General features: G+C 39.7%; 1 protein-coding gene across 2 annotated transcripts in view; it reads right to left on the bottom strand.

Moving 5' to 3' along the window:
* Nucleotides 1–368: 368 nt before the first annotated feature.
* The window catches only part of TTC21B (tetratricopeptide repeat domain 21B), a 46,570-nt gene continuing 29,782 nt past the window's right edge, over nucleotides 369–17,156 (bottom strand). For both annotated transcript variants that reach the window (XM_042446176.1, XM_042446175.1), the window contains exons 18-29: nucleotides 16,392–16,530; nucleotides 15,718–15,824; nucleotides 14,198–14,386; nucleotides 13,556–13,666; nucleotides 12,040–12,121; nucleotides 11,362–11,512; nucleotides 8,685–8,846; nucleotides 7,249–7,444; nucleotides 5,352–5,576; nucleotides 4,877–4,997; nucleotides 2,205–2,272; nucleotides 369–1,027 (exon numbers count right to left, since the gene is read on the bottom strand). In XM_042446176.1, the coding sequence (XP_042302110.1) occupies nucleotides 950–1,027; nucleotides 2,205–2,272; nucleotides 4,877–4,997; nucleotides 5,352–5,576; nucleotides 7,249–7,444; nucleotides 8,685–8,846; nucleotides 11,362–11,512; nucleotides 12,040–12,121; nucleotides 13,556–13,666; nucleotides 14,198–14,386; nucleotides 15,718–15,824; nucleotides 16,392–16,530 (1,629 nt within the window). In that variant the 3' untranslated portion in view covers nucleotides 369–949. The remainder of the gene's footprint in view (nucleotides 1,028–2,204; nucleotides 2,273–4,876; nucleotides 4,998–5,351; nucleotides 5,577–7,248; nucleotides 7,445–8,684; nucleotides 8,847–11,361; nucleotides 11,513–12,039; nucleotides 12,122–13,555; nucleotides 13,667–14,197; nucleotides 14,387–15,717; nucleotides 15,825–16,391; nucleotides 16,531–17,156) is intronic.

Raw genomic sequence — 17,156 nt, 5'->3', positions numbered from 1 at the left:
GACAGAAGCAGCTGGCATTTTTAGTAGAAGTTCCAACTAAAGAGGCATAGCTATATATGGGGCTCCAGGTGTGCAGGGCAGTTTAAATTTTGATCCTTGTTTCTCAAAATAACTCAATTGTGAGGCTTGCATGTGGGAAATTGAACTTCAAAGCCTCTTGTCGAGAGGGCAGCCTTGGAGAAGACTGCTGTCTCTCTGCCTAACCCACTCTTCAAAATGCTTCTAAGGCTAAACTCCTACTTTTGGAAGCATATCTTAAAAGGCACAGGAAAAATACCAGTGTAATACATCACTGCATCCTTAGGAAGTCACTCTAATATTAGAGTGGTTTGTATAACACAGAGAAGCAAAAGAAGTCATTGGAAAAATGCCAGAGAAAATGAGAATTTATTGAGTTCATTAGTTAGCTTGATCATGGATACTAGGGAAAAAAACATTTTACAAAAATGAAACAGTCTGCTAAAACACTGACACATAGAAAACATCCTAGTAGAATTTTCCCTCTTTCTCCTGCCTTCCAGGATTTTGATTATGAAAACAAGGGATGCATCCCAAACAAATCACCTCTATGTAGGTCAAAGGAGAACCATGAACACAGTTGGGAACTTTCCCTGAGGATTTTCTGTGCCACCAGAAAGATCATCAGAGAATTCAGCTTGTGACTCTTGTTTCTTTACAATGAAGTGATTTATTTGGATTACAGCCAATACCTACAGGTGGATAGTAACAGACACCCATTATCATTTGTATTTAATGAACAGTAAATCTGAGGGGTCTGAAGCATCCTCTTCCAGAGGAGGATAAATCTCAAAGTAGTTTTACTTAACATTCCCTCCCCCACCCCCAATTGGGAACTAATGGAGTGCATAGCATCACAAACTACAGAGATGTCTTCATCTCTCCTGTAGTTCCCCCTACCTCCAATGGAGATAAGTACATGCAATAATAGTCAGGTCCTTAAAGATGCCCGTGCCTTATCAAGTATTTCTTTTCTGATCTTGGGGTAATTTGGATGTGCTTCTAAAACCTGTTAAAAGAAACAAAGTTTGTAGTAAAACACCCATAAATGTTTGTTTTTAAACATCAACTGATAGTTATTCAACTGTCCACTGAGCCAGATATAAAGCATTTTACATCAACAGTCATGCAGTATACTACCAGAGAATGCACCATCAAATAACAGTTACAAAGAAGATTATAGCTGGTTACATCAGAGAAGGACAAAGTGTAGTTTGCAGGTGGGTCCAACCTATTTGAGGGATTGCCTGCTCCCATATAATCCACCCCACACACTCAGATCCTCTGGGAGGAATCAATTGCAGCCTTTACAAACCAGACTAACTGCTACCTCCCAGAGGGCCTTTTCTGCAATTGCTCCTAAAGTATGGAACGGTCTGCCAGACGAGATCCGTCAAATTGCCAGCTTAGACAGCTTTAAAAAAGCTGTCAAGATGGATCTCTTCCGGCAGGCCTTTCCTGAATAAAAGTGCCCGGCCACAGAATGACTGCCCCCCACATCATGGATTAGCCCACCGCTCTGTCCTCGTATTTTTTTATTGTGTTTTTAATAGATATTTTAATTGTAACATGTTTAATCCTGTTTTAAGGGGGGGGATTGGGACATAATGTTGTGGATATTTTAATGTGTTGTGAGCCGCTTTGATTTTCTTGTCACAGAAAAGCGGGATAAAAAGAAAAGTTTTATTTTTATTTTATTATTATTTCCCGCAAGGGTCAATTTCCCCCCAAATGCCTCCAAAGTTCTAGGAGGTGTGGACATTGTGTCCACATTCGGAGCCCCTGGAGGCCCCAGAGTCAAAATGAAATTTTGTGGAAACTTTTTTTTAAAATTGTTTTGCTTCTATCCTAAAATGCCCTCTAGGGTTCCAGTAGACTGTTTGTCATGTGTCATGTAGAGGGTTTTGAGGGCAAATATATATATGTGTGTGTGTGTGTGTGTGTGTGTATTTTTGAGAGCAGGTTTGGCTCTCAAACGCCTCCCTAGTCCTCCAAAGTTGTCCACCCAGGGTTACATAATGTGTTGTTCTATTATGGCTTACTCAAACAGCATCTCCCACATAGGTAAATACATTGCTTAATTTTTAGATTAGAAATTGTGGCTATATTTATGCCTCTCCGCTTTTTAAATACAACACAAAGATACAACTCCTTAGAGTTATTATTTTAAATTCATGATACTTTACCTTATGACAGACATTGATTGCATCAATGTATCTTTTGGCTTTCAGGTAATTAAATGCCAACTTGAAACCTGTAAGAACAACAGATCACATATTTTGCACAGGGAAAAGCTTTTAAGCCTTTCTATGCTGAAGCTGCTTTCTCTTTTCTGAAACAGACAATATGGCTTGCGCACAGGCTTTGTATTTCTTTCTTCTCTTAACAGTTTAAATTATGATGAACAAAAGGGAAAAGGCTAAAATGAGAAGAAAACAGATGGCTTATTTTTCACCTTTTTGTGGGGTGTGCCCTTCTCTTAAAAAGAGCACTTTTTTTCTCTGTATATAGACCTCCTGCTCCAGATAAAGGCAACAAGGAACTTGTTCTGGTCTTCTGCAAGGAGGACAGAAAACCCAAGCACGCACCTTATTATGCATGAAGATTTTTACCGGAGTCTGTTTTCATAAAATGAGAAGCACATTTTTATAATTCAGAGAAAATAAACAGGAACTTGCGAAAACAGTAAAAAGGCCGGAGCAGGGTGGAGTGTAGACAAGGCATAATGAAAAGGATTTCCCCTTGACATTCACCCAACTCTCCCACATTTTCTAGTTGTATGAAGTTATTTCAGTTGACATCTGCCATAGTTCTTCGACTGGTAAACACACAGCTAGAGCAGAGCTTCAGAGGGAGCTTTCCAAGCCCAGCAATTTGGAATCACCTCAGTTGATCCTATGCTGACATCACAAAGCTCCAAGGTTGAACACAAGTGACTAGAATATCTTCCCCAGGTGGGTGCTATGAAATTGGAGCAAGCTCAAGTTGGAAAGTGCCAGACTATGGTGGAGGGGGCAGAACTGCAATGACAGCTACTTCAGAGGCCAGAGAGACTAAGGAAGCAAAATGGAGCAAAGTGTTGGAAGGAGGCAGTATTTATCACTCTAGTAACTGGGTTTTTTTTAAATCAAAAAATGTCTGAACAATGTCTCCACAATATTTTATTCCCATCCTTTAGCAGCTTGCTTGCTCCCTTATGCTCAATATGTTGTTCTTTAAAAAAAATTTTTTTTTTTTAGAGTTAGTGCTATAGTGCACTAGTGAAATGGCGCTTTTGCAAGATAACCAACCAACCAACAATTCAGAGAGGAAAAACAATTGCCCTTCAAGCTGTATGATCCCTTAAGTAATTCACACACCCCATTTGAAACCACACACATCCTTGAAAGAGCCCTAATGCAAATCTAAATTGCTATAAATAACCCCACAAAAGAATGGAATGACTGGATGCAGATGAGAATAGTAAAATCAGAGAAAAACCAAGGAGTTATGTCACAAGGACTCACACTTCTTTAGATCAGTCTGGAGGAGCCCTTGCTATGTTTCTTTTGCTCAGCTCACAAAGACAGATCCAATAATTGTTATACCTCAGTGGCAACTACCCACAGGAGTGGAAAAGTCCTTGTATGTGAACATGCTGTCTGGCCTCAAAGCCAATGAGAAGAACACAAGTCTCTGTGGGCTTAGAGGATGAACACAGAAACCTGCACGTGTCCTCCAATTCAAACTGTAGTGACAGCATTGAATCAAAGAAGGAGGACTTCTTCCATCTCTTATTAGGCTCTGACAACCATTGTAGTAGGCCTTCTGTAAGTCTTCTTCAAAATACAGGACTTTCATGCATATTAGGCTAAGTGGGTGGTCTCCCATAGCTGCTTTATCACATTAGGGGGCAAACAGGATTTAAACAAGAGTTAAACGAGTGTTAAACAGAAAATGCCTGATGTTTATCACATGGCATTTCCAGTTTAACTCTCATTTAAATCCTGTTTGCCCCCTAGTGTGATAAAGCAGATTCCTTTCTTTTCCCCTTTACCATCTTGGTGAACATCATGCCTGCATGTCTGATGCCCATTACATATTAACCACAGGAGTAATGTCAAAGGCAGTATTGCACAAAGACCTCTCATGTTGGAAACTTCTTCTAAGGTACTACTCCATAGCTAACAGCACACTCTAATTAGTTCCTTGAGACAACGGAAAAAACCCACCTGCAAATCTTGGAGGCAAGTTCCTCTCCCTGAAACAGAGTCCTCCTCACATGGGATGCTCTCTTTTCCCCCTTCCTGCCAGCTATTTCCACCATTTGAAATTGTGTTCTGGAATGCTTCCCAGACCCTTCAGAGCAGATACTGAGAACCAACATGGGGAGGGAAAATGTATTTCCTTTGAAATTTTCTGATGACTTTATCACTGCAAGGGGCCCAACCAGATCCAGGCCTAATGATTTATTCTGAGACATATTACTTTGTAAGGCCTGTATAGATTAGTAAATTAAGAATTTAAATAAATCGATTAAAACATTTTAATTAACTAAAGTAAACAAATGTTAGATACACACTCACATACAAGTTCTTGTCAAACAGGGTAGCAGGTTCCATTTAGAAGAATCATTAACACATAAACAGGAAGGTTCTTCTAAGATGGCACACTGTGATGCATGCATGCATTCGACTGAAAGATGAGCTTTGCTCTTCAGTACTATTGTTCTAATTTATATATCAAATCATGCAGATTTTATTAGTGAGTACCACTTCATTAAAACTCATATGACGGACATTAGGCAAATATTTTCCTTCATTTGGAAAATGAGAGGCAATGAAAGCTACAAAAGGGCAGAAGCTGGTGACAAACGTACCTACAGTTGGATTTGTTTGGTTTCCATACTTCCAGGCCATCTCATAGTTTGCTGCTGCATCCTTGTATGCTTGTTCTTTTTCCATTATATATCCCATATATTCATAAGCCTTACAACAAGACTAGAAAGGGAGAGGGGGAAAAAAGAGAACTACGTCTACATCAACTGAAGTTTGTACAAGTCCTATTTGCTCACTAAAATAGCAAGCTAAAATTTTGTTGATCCTTTTCTAAATACATAGTGGACAGAAACAAAATACTATAAATGACCGTCTCATCCAGCTTTGCCAGGACAGGGAATGGTTAAGACTACTGTTGCCTGGACAGTCAAGAACTGCAGCTACATAAACTACATCTCATCCTGTCTCTCTGAGTCATCCCCATGTCTTTTTGTAAGGTTAATTACATTAATTAAAAGTCTCAAGGTGTTAATGTTAACAGAGCAGATAAAAGACTGCTTCTGGACTGTGGATTACCCTGTTATGACGAAGGCACCGTTTTAATAATTCACCAGCCATGTCGTATTTGGAAGACTGAATGTAAATGTCAGCAAGCAGGAGCCAGCTTTTCTCAAACTCTTCTGCATCAATGGAATTCCAGTTCATTTTTGAAATGCGCTTCAACTGGTTCCTGGCTCGTGGGGTTTGCTTTAAAATCATATATGCTATAGCCATTCCCAAGAGTGCTGGCACATGATCTTTCTGGAAGTAAAACCAAATGCAACAACTCAGATGAGAAATGAGAGAACCTGGCATAGATATCAATGGGGCCCCTAAAGGATACATTTGAAACTGATAACAGCAGGCACAACTCCAACCTAAAGACCTGCAGATGCAAAAATACTCTTCGAACCCACCGACTTCCTCTTGCAAACAGATGCAAGAAGAAGGGGTTCCTTGTGACAAATTCTGTGCTACCCCCTTCTTTCAGAGTAGGGGAATAGAGCTCCTTTGAGTGGAAAAACAAGCTTCTTAGTGGTAACCAGTGCTGATGCCTGCTCCACTGTAGCCTTTTGCAGGTGCATTAGCTCAACCTGTGTGTGTGTGTGCATGCGCATGGAGGGGGGGGGGGAGGAATTCTTGATCATCCAGCAAGAAGTGCAATGCACATTTCAGTAGTTCCAGAAGCTTGTTTCTTCAGCCTTACAATGGACACATTTATCATCTATACTGATTTATAGCTAGAGGCCTAAATACCTTAAAGGCACCAGATCCTGACTAATCTTGGAAGCTAAACAGGGTCAGCCCTCATTAATGGATGGAAGACCGCCAGGGAATACCAGGTACTGTAGGCTATATTTCAGAAGAAGAAACTGGCATAATCACATCTGAGTTTTCCTTGAATAAGAAAACACTGTGAAATTCATGGGGGTCACCCAATTTGAAGGAACATACACACTCTATATTGCTGTAGAATCCTACAGGGAGCAAACTTGTTGGTGTGAGTTGGCCATCTTCTTATTTTTAGCCACAAAAACTGATGCTCCAATGCTGTCTAGCAGACCAGTGAAGTTCTTGTCTATGAAATCTGTAAATACCCAGATGATTTTTTTTCTATTTCCACCTAGGCACATTTATGCATGGAAAGAAAGCATTGTTATTTAGTAAGTTGAAAACCATAAAAGATAGATTATTTCCAGTATTCAGCACTAATGCTTAGTTCTAGATTCCAGAAATTTTGGATGATAACTCACATTATCTGATTGTTGGCTATTGTGTTTGGAGATTATGGGGGCTGCACTCCAACACAGCTAGCAGACACCAGGTTGGAAGGAATAGATTATTTCATCATTACACAAAAAGGATATTTAATATATCTTGTTATGAAAACAGTGGACAGAACTTGGCATACATATCTCAGCAGTATATTACACTTGTACTGCTCCTAAAGCTCAGATGCATGAAGATTTTTAACAACCTATGTCCTTATACATAAACAGAAACCCAGGCTGCATCTACATTATATATATAATCCAAGTTAACACCACTTTAAATGTCATGGCTCAATGTTATGGAATCCTGGGATTTGTAGTTTTGTAAGACATTTACCCTTTTCTGTCAGAAAGCTCTGGTGCCACAACAAACTACAGTTCCCAGGATTCACTAGCACTGATCCATGGCTGTTAAAGTGGTATCAACTTGGATTATTTCTGCAGTGTGGATTCATCCCCAGTTGAGTTTCACATCCTGGCTTCCCATGTTCACCTTTGGAAAGATATTATACATCAAATTGTATAAGATTAGGAATATGTTATAAGGTGCTGCCTATTGTATTCTCCTATTAGAAAAAACTTATAAATGTGGTGTTACATGTTAACTGATTTGGTTTACATTTTAATAAAATTCAACAGCAGCAACAGCAACCACTACCTACCTCATTAACAACAACTTCTGTAAAAGCATTCAATGCTCGCTCAACATTTGATTTTTGTTTGGTTGCCATAAGGCAGTAATTTTCCATGATGCGAAGCTGTACATGACCTTGAGCTGTCTGGGGCTTCAGTTCCTTTAAGAGCTTTTCTGCTGTTCTCACAGCCAGCTGCACGGATTCTTGCTTCTCAGTGGAACTACTGTGTATAGGAAAACAAAAACAAAAACATGAAAGGTCTCAAATCAGGAACACAATTTTAGTCTTAAATAGGGCCAAGAAAGAAAGGAGGCTATTAGGCATGTTCTTGGATGTATTCAAAAGTAAAAATGAAGAACTACAACATGATGATAATTATGGCAAGGGCATTTGTTGTTACTTTTGTATATACCACAGTCATTACAGCGCGGACCCCTGAGATGACATAAGACTTCCAAGAATCTCTGGTGACCCTTCCAGAATACAGGGACTGCCCTTTCTTCTGCCCCCTCAAGAGAGGGTGATTTGTCTATTAAAGAGGTCAAAGATCCTCATTGTACCATTTAACATTTTTAAAGACCTATATGTTTTAAAATCAGAAGTGGACTTTTTGCCACTTCTGCCCCCCTCCCCAATTTGGGAGAGTATTTTTAGCAGTCCAAGTTACCTCCATAGAGTCCCAGGGACATTAAAAATGGCCCTGGACCCACTTCACTCAGCCATTAGAGGCATAACTGCTCTAGAGGCAGTCTAAGAGGCAGGAAGAATTGGTGCTTGTGTATCACAAGACTATCCGTATGATAAGTTATTCAACTGATCCCTTGGTTTAGTCTTATTTGGTTAGGAGAGGGAAACAAACAGCAACCAAGGAAAGGTAAAGGCAGTGTGTAATTACAGAAGCTGCCCCACTTCTGGCCACTGCCACATCAAAAGAACTTCATAAACCTTGGGGATTTTTTAAATGCTACCTAGAAGTCTTCTGGTAAGAGAAATACATAGCTACTAAACTCTTCTTCTCCAGGTGCCTGTATTACTCACACTATTTAACAATGCATAAGATACACTAAGAATTGAATCTAGCATCCTATTCTAATTGCTGGCACCCGATTTTTTTTTTTGGGGGGGGGGAGGAAGGATTGTTTTAAGCACTATTTTTGATTTTAAGGAAGGAAGGAAGCTAGCTAGCTGTTGTTATGTAACTTCAAGTCAATTACAGCTTATGGCAAACCTATGATAATTGTTTGGGGGGGGGACAAGATTTCTTCAAAGGAGGTTTGTCATTGCTTTCCTCTGAGACTGAGTGAGTGTTAGTTGCCCAAGATCACTTAATGGGTTTTTCCTGGCTGAGCAGGGATCCAAACTCTGGCTTCCCAGAGTTCTAATCCAATACTCAAACTGTTATAACATTCTGGCTCAACCAATGTTAAGACAATAGGACTTAAAATGTTCTCACAGTCACTCACTTTGTGTCATTATCTAGGTGTTCAAACACTTCACCTCCCACTGTTTCATTGTCCGGGTTCAAACAGATTTCAATCATATTATAAACAGCATTCTGTCCCCAATCGTTGTCCTTCCTTGCTTTGTTAAAATGTCGAAGTGCATCATTTGGTTCGCCGGTGTACCTAGACAAGACGATCCAACTCACTTAACAATTTGCATGAATTGACTTTAAAACAAAAGTGTAGCCTTAAAACTTACCCAATTCTGTCTGTTAGTCATATCAGCACCTCAGTCTTTAAAAACCCTCCAGACATGTTTCCAAAAACCAACCCAATTAATACTGATGGCTATCAGATGGGTTTTGTACCCATTGGCTAACCTATTGTAATGTTAGAGATATTCTGACTGCAGAGAAGGAAAGGTCAGGCAGAGAATGTGAGTAAATACGTATGAAGTTGTTCTGAGGAAGTGAAATATCGCTTGGCTAAAGAAAGACTCTAACACAGATTCTGGAATTTGGAACCATACTGTTCTGCTATTATGAATAGGGGGGCACTGGGGATGGCAGGGAGGCCAACATATTCCATAGTAAAAGGGAAAGACAGCCTAAGAAGGAAAGCCCCCAAGGGCACATTCAAAGAACAGAACAGAACTTCTTTCAAAGGAGAACCCTTGATAGCAATTTGAAGCCTGCCTAATTTTATAGACATTTCTCTATGGTTTCCCACATTACATTTAGCAGGTTTATTAGCTCCTTTCTATAAGAAATAGAGATGCAACATCAATCTTGCCTTTCAAATAGCAAAATAAGTTAGGATCATTTCCAAGACTGACAGTGCTGACAAGCAGTTCTTCATAGATTACAGCAATGTTCTCTACCCAAAACCATGTTATTGCTGTCACCAGTTAACAAGGGGACACATTTTCCTGATTATTCACTTGACAGTGTTAACATAGTCATTTACCCTTGGTTTAATTGTTCTGAATGGATTATTTTATGGTTCTATCATCTTCCATAATTGGATTTATTGTTTGTTTTTACTGTAAATGACTTTTAAGATTTTTTTATAAATGAAAAGCAGTACAGTGAGGGCTTGTTATCCACAGGCTGTGTGGATAGCAGGTTTTATTGTCCCCAATGGCTGTGTGTGCATGCAGCCGTGCACATGTTGTACTGCCATTAGGAACAATGAGACTTGAAGTCCCACTTTTCTTGTATCCACATAGGAATGTGTGTCCAGAACAGTTCCACCATGGATATGAAGGTCCGACTGTATAAAAATGTTCTTCAACGTAAACAAATACAGATTTAGCGTGCACATCACTTACTCACATATATCCCTCTAGCATTCTGATTTATATACAATTGCCCCTCCTTTTTCACGGGGGATCCATTCTGGACCTGCTTGCGAAATTGGAGCTTTGATTATATTCAAACCCCATTGGCTTGAATTTAGGCGCGGGCGTGTGGGGGCACTCAGGGGTGTGCTGCGGGCACGTGCCCCATTCATTCTTCCTCTGTTTGTCCCTTGCGCATAAGCAAGGGACTCAAGTCCAAAGACCACAAGAACAGAGGGAGAACTGTATATCTATATAACCATATATCAACATTCCTTAACCAAAATACTGCAATGATACACAAATCCCTCTTAACCTTCTATACTAGCCTAATAGTACAAGGAGCATATGGACACAGTATTAGCACTGGGGGGCATAATGGAATATGTAGTACAGTCAGCCCTTCTTATACACGGATTTTTTTATACACAGATTCAAGCATACACAGTTTGAAAATGTTCCAAAAAAGTATAAATTTCAAATATCAAACCTTGATTTTCCAGTTTTTATAAGGGACACCATTTTGCTATGTCATCATATTTAATTGGACTTGAGCATACACAGATTTTGTTATACACGGGGATCTTGGAACCAAACCCCAGCGTATAACAAGGGTCCACTGTAATATGCTCCATTAATTTAACCCAGTGATGGTGAACCTTTTAGAGTCCGAGTGCCCAAACTGCAACCCAAAACTCACTTATTTACTGCAAAGTGTCGTGTCCCTCTAGCTTTCTAGTAACAAACTCTGGCAAACTCTGTGCTGGGGCGCCAGCACATGTGCCCACAGAGAGGGCTCTGAGTGCCACCTCTAGCATGTGTGCCATAGGTTTGCCATCACTGATTTAAACCTTTCCCCCTCAGAATATCATCAGAATTTACTCAGAATGTGGATCACAGGAAGAAGGGAATAAAAGAGAGATGTAGCTGAAATGAGGCATGTAGACAGATGTATAGTATATGGAAGACAGTCGAAAAAGGAGGAAAAAAGCTGGGACGTATGTCTCAGCTAAAAACAGGAGAGACAGTCTAGTGGAGATGCAAACAGGCAAGGAGTCCTGGAGGACTGTGTTCCAAGCCATGGGGAGAGAACAAAGAGAACCAGGCACTGATTTTGCATGCTGAGTAGCAACAACCAGCTACTAATAATAGTGTTAACTATCAGAATTTCCTTTCCTGGCATTTATGAATACAATTATTATATATTTTTATTATATTTATTTATATCCCACCTCCCCAAAGTTCAAACTCAAAGCAGCTTACAATTTTTAAAAAAATACAACAAAAATACAATTAAATACAAGTTAAGAAAACCATTTGTGACTGGTACTATTCAGTATATTTTTTAGCCACACCTACCAAAGATACAGCCCTTTGCAATAATGAAAACCTGGATCAAACTTTGTCCTGGGAGAATGTTTCTCAGCCATCAAAAGGAATCTTGGAACTTCTTCTAGCTTTCCAGCTCTCCTCAAAAGATCAATTAAACGTGACAGTGTTGCATAATTGTCTGTTAATGTAAGTATTCAGGGCATTATAGAAAGCAACCATGTTTTTCTAAAAATTCTGCACAAGAATCAAAGGATGTTAATTAAAGCCAACATTACAGTTTTATACTTCTTGGATCATTCAAAGTTATACTTTCCCCACCATGTTAGGAGTAGCAACAAGTTTGCATTTGCTGATTCTACATGCTGGGGAGAAGGATATTTGAATGGGGACTCCACTCTACAGACCTGAATTCTCCATATGACTAGGAATGCTTGCTCACTGAAGCAAGATGGAGGGCTGGGGCCAGCTAGCATATCCCTACTCTCTTCATACATACAATGAAGACCACCTAATTCGGGAGGTTGCATTATGTGCCTTATCCTATCACACTTTTAAGTAAAAGCCCCCCCCCCCCCCCATGAAAATCACTTTTGAAAATCTTACCCTCTCTCATCAAATTTTGTATAGTGGAACCTAACAGGCAGCTTTACTATGAACATAAAAAAACAAAATGTATAAGTATCAACAAAAAGATGCAGTGCTCACCAGGGTTGCGATCCAAGAGCTGCTGGAAATGAAATACTGCTTGTTCATAGTCCTGTTTCCTGAACATAAGGTCAGCCATCATCTACAAGCGTAAACCAGATGTCCTAATTCAATACTTCTTTAAAGCCTGACGCATAGCAATGAAATAATGTAAAAGCAGTCTATGGCAGGGCTCTCTTCAGAAAATGTCCTGGGGCTACAACCTCAATTGTTCAATGTCCCCAAACCCCACTATTGTCACACAATTACACATCCTGCCTGCCAAAATGGCATCAATAAGGACTAAGCACTGCTTTCCAATTGTCAGCTCTCCTTGTTTGCCTAAGCATCCATCCACAGCTCTCAGCCTCTCTCTCACAAGGACCTGGATTTACATAAGACTTTCATGTATTAAGCACAAATATCTAAAGAGGGCTCTGTAAGTGTGTTGTCCTAAACACAATTTTAAATATTCTGCAACTGAGAATCCTGCACTGTCAAGTTTCTTACTCACACAAGCTTTGTAACCACATTCAGCCACATTCAATCATACTGTTAAGAGAGCCCTCTTCAAGCTTTCACACTCAAAGCACAAACATCCAACATATAGGTTCATATAGGTTCTCTTGAGAGAGGGGCAGGGCTTACATTTGTGCCTACCTTCCTAAGCTTAATATTATACCCTACCCATATTCAGATGAATGCCTAATCAGGGCCAAAGTTTGACGGGGAAGAGGGAGAACGTTAGTCAGCCAGATGAGAGAAAGGTAGTCTGTGGGAAAGTAAAGTTATGAATTAACTACCATAACAGTATAGAAATAGTTTATGATTTAGAACTGCATGAACAAGGTAAATACTGCTATGCGATTTGTAACAGAAGGTGCATTGGCTTTAACTCGGCCCAGGAACCCAATCCATGGGGCACTGCTCAATTTATTCTGCAGACAAAGCACAGTCAGCTGTAAGGAGATGAGTTATCTCTGCCTTTAGGTTTTATTGCTGCATTCCTTTTAACATATTTATATAATCAATAAACCATCATTCTGTAGTCTGTTTCCTTTTGACAGACCCTCGAGACTCAGTGGCCTGAGAGCTTCATGGATCAGGGACCTGAAACTGTTACATCATTATATGCTGCAAGTAAATATTTGTATAGTAGAAAAGGATCGTGTTTCTCCTTCTCTATCATGTATCTCAAGCATTAATATAATAAAACATTCCTTAAATACTATCAACTATTCTTCCTGTTCATTCATTACCCCTCAGAATTTCTAAATCAGTATCCTTGTGGTCATATAAGGCAAGGATTTTAGACCCAAGGAAAGGTCCTGATGGCAGCATGATACTAAAGGAAAAAGTTGCCTAAAGTTGTAAAAACAAACAGAGTACTCTCCTAATGTGGAAAATACATATAGAGTAAAGGAAATAATCATATGGTAGAGGGAAATACTTAAAAAGTTACTATTATATATATATTTTTAAACAAAATCTAAAATAATTCAGTTAATTTCACAGTCTTCCAGGCTGTGTAACTAACCATAGCAGCAGCTGAATTATCTGGATCATTCTTCAGCAATAGCACACACTGACGCTGGCAGGAATCCACATCGTCATGTGCAAGATACAAGTGTGCAAGTTCCAACATCACCTAAGCATTAAAAGCAGAGAGGTAATTCTTCATTAATTCCCTTAATTCTAAGGAAGCAACTAATTCCAAGGAAGCAACACATAATTTTATTAATTTTCGTTCCTGTGTGAGAATACATTTGAAAACTGTGTAATTTTCAAAGACCCTGCACAAAATTTGTACATATTTTAAAGCAGAAAATTGCAATTATGTGCAGGTTTATTTCCTGTACAGAAAATGCAGTTACCTGCACATAAAACGTTGTGTTCTGCACAAAAAAAAGTGTACATTTTGTGCAGAGTAAGCCCTGAAATATGATCAGTCCAGGATTATCCTTGTCAGGACTTTTTGACACTTAAGAAACATGGTTTTTTTTAACCATTTTTCAAATATTCCCAAATATTATTTCCCTCCCTATTTAGGAGAGTCAGATGTAAATTCTCTCCCGTTCTTAAGTTCTGCTTAAAACATTATAACCAAAGTTTATATCCACAGCCTGGCTGTTTTAGCAAGACTTAAAGGAAAACAGTTTAATCTTGGTGCTCAGCTGACCTTATTGTCTGTCTCACAGTAAACAAGAGCTTCTTTGTAAAATCTGATTGCTTTCTCATAGTTCCGCTGGGTAGCTGAATGCTTTGCTATCTCTGCACAAATTTCAGCTGCCAGTTGTTTCTGCGCAGGAACAGCATCCAGCTGCTCTATCTGAATCCTTTTCAGCACTTTGGTCTGCAAATCCCGAGCCTGATGCAAGAGCAAAGAGAATGGCTTATAGGAGGAAATAATTCACAGAGAACAAATTTGGACCAAGCCACATATTTTAGAAGGGCTCATTTATATTTATAAAGTCAGGGTTGCATGTGTTGTTGTTTTTATATATATGCAATGATGCTGCATCAATAGAGACTATCGGCCTGTCAGTATTATTTGCACTTTATTATCTATGTAAGTTCAGTATTATCTATTCTGGTTCACAGTTACTCACCAGGGCTCCAGCTGGGGGTCTTTTCCAGGTCTATCTAGAGTTTCCAGAGACCAACTGAACCTATTACATTTTACTTGTCTACCACTCAGTCTACTGCTTTGTTTCAGCCTCTCAGTTTATAAGTCTCTGAAGAGGCCAGATTAACTCTTGCCCTTGACTAGTAGATGCAAAGGGTAGAAAACTCTATGAAAGTCTCTGTTGACTTAACATATCTTGACTATCTATATAGTCAAAGCCCTTTGACTGGGATGGAAATCCATAGCTACTGTGATGAGAGAAGGCAGGCCCTTCCAGATGCAATGATGGAGGGAAATCATCAAATGTATTTCCTGTATCTATTAGTGATAACAGCCTCAGATCTTTTTTACTTTCATTGACTTCTATTAAGACACCATGTGCTCTTTCATACAACACAATGATCACACTTTAACTGCCAAGGCCTCCTCCTATTGGAAATCTAGACTTTGTAGTTTGGTTAGAAGTAGCAGAGGAGCTCCCTGGCTGAGGAGTCTAAAGGCTCTTCTCTCAACTTCCAATTCCAGGATTCCTTGGGATGTTGGCATAGCAGTTAAAATGGAATCAAACTGCTATAATACTGCTATATAAATGTGTAGTGTGAAAGAACTCCATGTATCTTGCTTCTGTGACCAAAATTCTGAGGTACCCATACTCTATTCATTGGCCTGTTACAGACTGCCAAAATAAAGCTGCTTCGGGTCTCTTTGGAGGTATGCTATTTAAATGATGCATGGGTCCTAAGAGTCCGGAGGTCGCGCCAAAGCCACACTCCATTCCTAAGCACCGGAGTGCAGCTTTGGTGCAGCTTCCGGATTCTTAGGATGCATGCATCTTTTAAATAGCATGCCTCCAAAGAGACCCGAAGCAGCTTTATTTTGGCAATCTGTAACAGGCCTTTATTTATTAACACAGCACTATTTATGTACAGAGTGCTACAAAAAAGAGGTATGGCAGATACTCATTACAATGTGTTTACACTCTAAAACAGACACAAGGGGAGCGGACACATGGCTACGCAAGAGAATACAGTATTTCAATTCCACAGACTTTGTCCTACTCAATATTCCTTTACCTGTTGTAAAGAAACAACAGCATCCTCAATCCTCTCCATTTTGCTGTAAACCTTTGCAAGGAGAACCTGGTACTTGATGTCTTCCATCAGAGAGGACAAATCATTTGCTTTGAAAACAGGAGAAATATGAAATGACACAAAATATCAGTGATGGCACATTATGTTGGAGTACAAACAAGAAGTACACACAAATATGATTTAAAAAGAAAGAAAAGTAAAGTACAGGATGCCCTTCCCTTACCCGGGGTATCCGTTCCAGGACCCCCCCCCCCCCCCCGGCGTAAGGGAAATTCCATGGATGCTCAAGCTCCATTTAAAACAATGGGGCTCGTGCACACGGTGCAGCATGGCGCATGCACCATTGCCTTTTATGGCGGGCAGCTTTCAGCATAAGCTGAAAGCTGCGTAAAGTGCGCCCGCGTATGACATGGGTGCACTGTAGTCTAAATGTCCTAAAGGCACCAGACCCTGTCTGACCTGGGACTGAATACCAATAAATACCAGGTGCAGTAGGCTATATTTCAGAGGAAAACCAAAACCACCTCTGAGTACTTGTTGCCTAAGAAAACTCCATGAAATTCATGAGGGCACCATTAAGTCGATAGGCAACCTGAAGGCACATAAACACACACACACACACACACACACACACACAGACGAGACAAAGTACATACCAGACTCATGATCTAAAACTTGCTGAAGCACCTTTTCTGCTTTGTCATACTGGTTAAGCTTCAGCAACAGCTCAGCCAGGTCATAAGACAGGAAATTCTGCTGGCCAGTTTTCAGAGCAGCTTCGTAATAATTGATTGCCTAAACAAGCGAACCAATAAATATTGCATCTAAATATTCTATTTGGCATTTGTGAAGCTTCTGCGGAATAGTTATAATTAAATAAATAAATAAATAAATGAACAGAAGAGCCCAGACTTAACTATAATGCTTGTAGAATGCAAGACATGCAATAACAATAAAATAAATAAGATAGATAGCCTCAACCAATGAACAAGTAACACAGTTCTGTTACATCCATATTTTGTTCTCAATAATTGCCAGCAGATATGTACTTGACCATGTCTCCAAATCTATCATGCACTCCCACTCCTGTCATGTAAGTTGTTGTCTGTCCCTTTTACAACTTTAATAATACAGTACTTGGTAAGGGTTAAGTTGGCTGAGAGGAACCTCTCTTGGATCACCTAACCTAACCATCACTCAAAAACAAAACAAAACAAAAACCCAATGGTATGCTGCCCCTTCAACAGTCTTGAGTAATGCTATTCAAAATGGTGGTCCATGGACCAGTTCTAATCTGTGAGCTATTGGCTCCCACTATGCAGAGAGTTTCCAGGAAAGAAAAAAAAATGAGCTCAAATATATTGCTGGTCCCAGGTACACCAGGAAAATGACCCTGTTGCCTGACAACTTGGGAAGCACTT

This window comes from Sceloporus undulatus, chromosome 1, assembly GCF_019175285.1.
Source record: "Sceloporus undulatus isolate JIND9_A2432 ecotype Alabama chromosome 1, SceUnd_v1.1, whole genome shotgun sequence".
Lineage (NCBI taxonomy): Eukaryota > Metazoa > Chordata > Lepidosauria > Squamata > Phrynosomatidae > Sceloporus > Sceloporus undulatus.
Note: the sequence above shows the minus strand (reverse complement) of the source record. Positions and strands in the feature narration are given on the sequence as shown.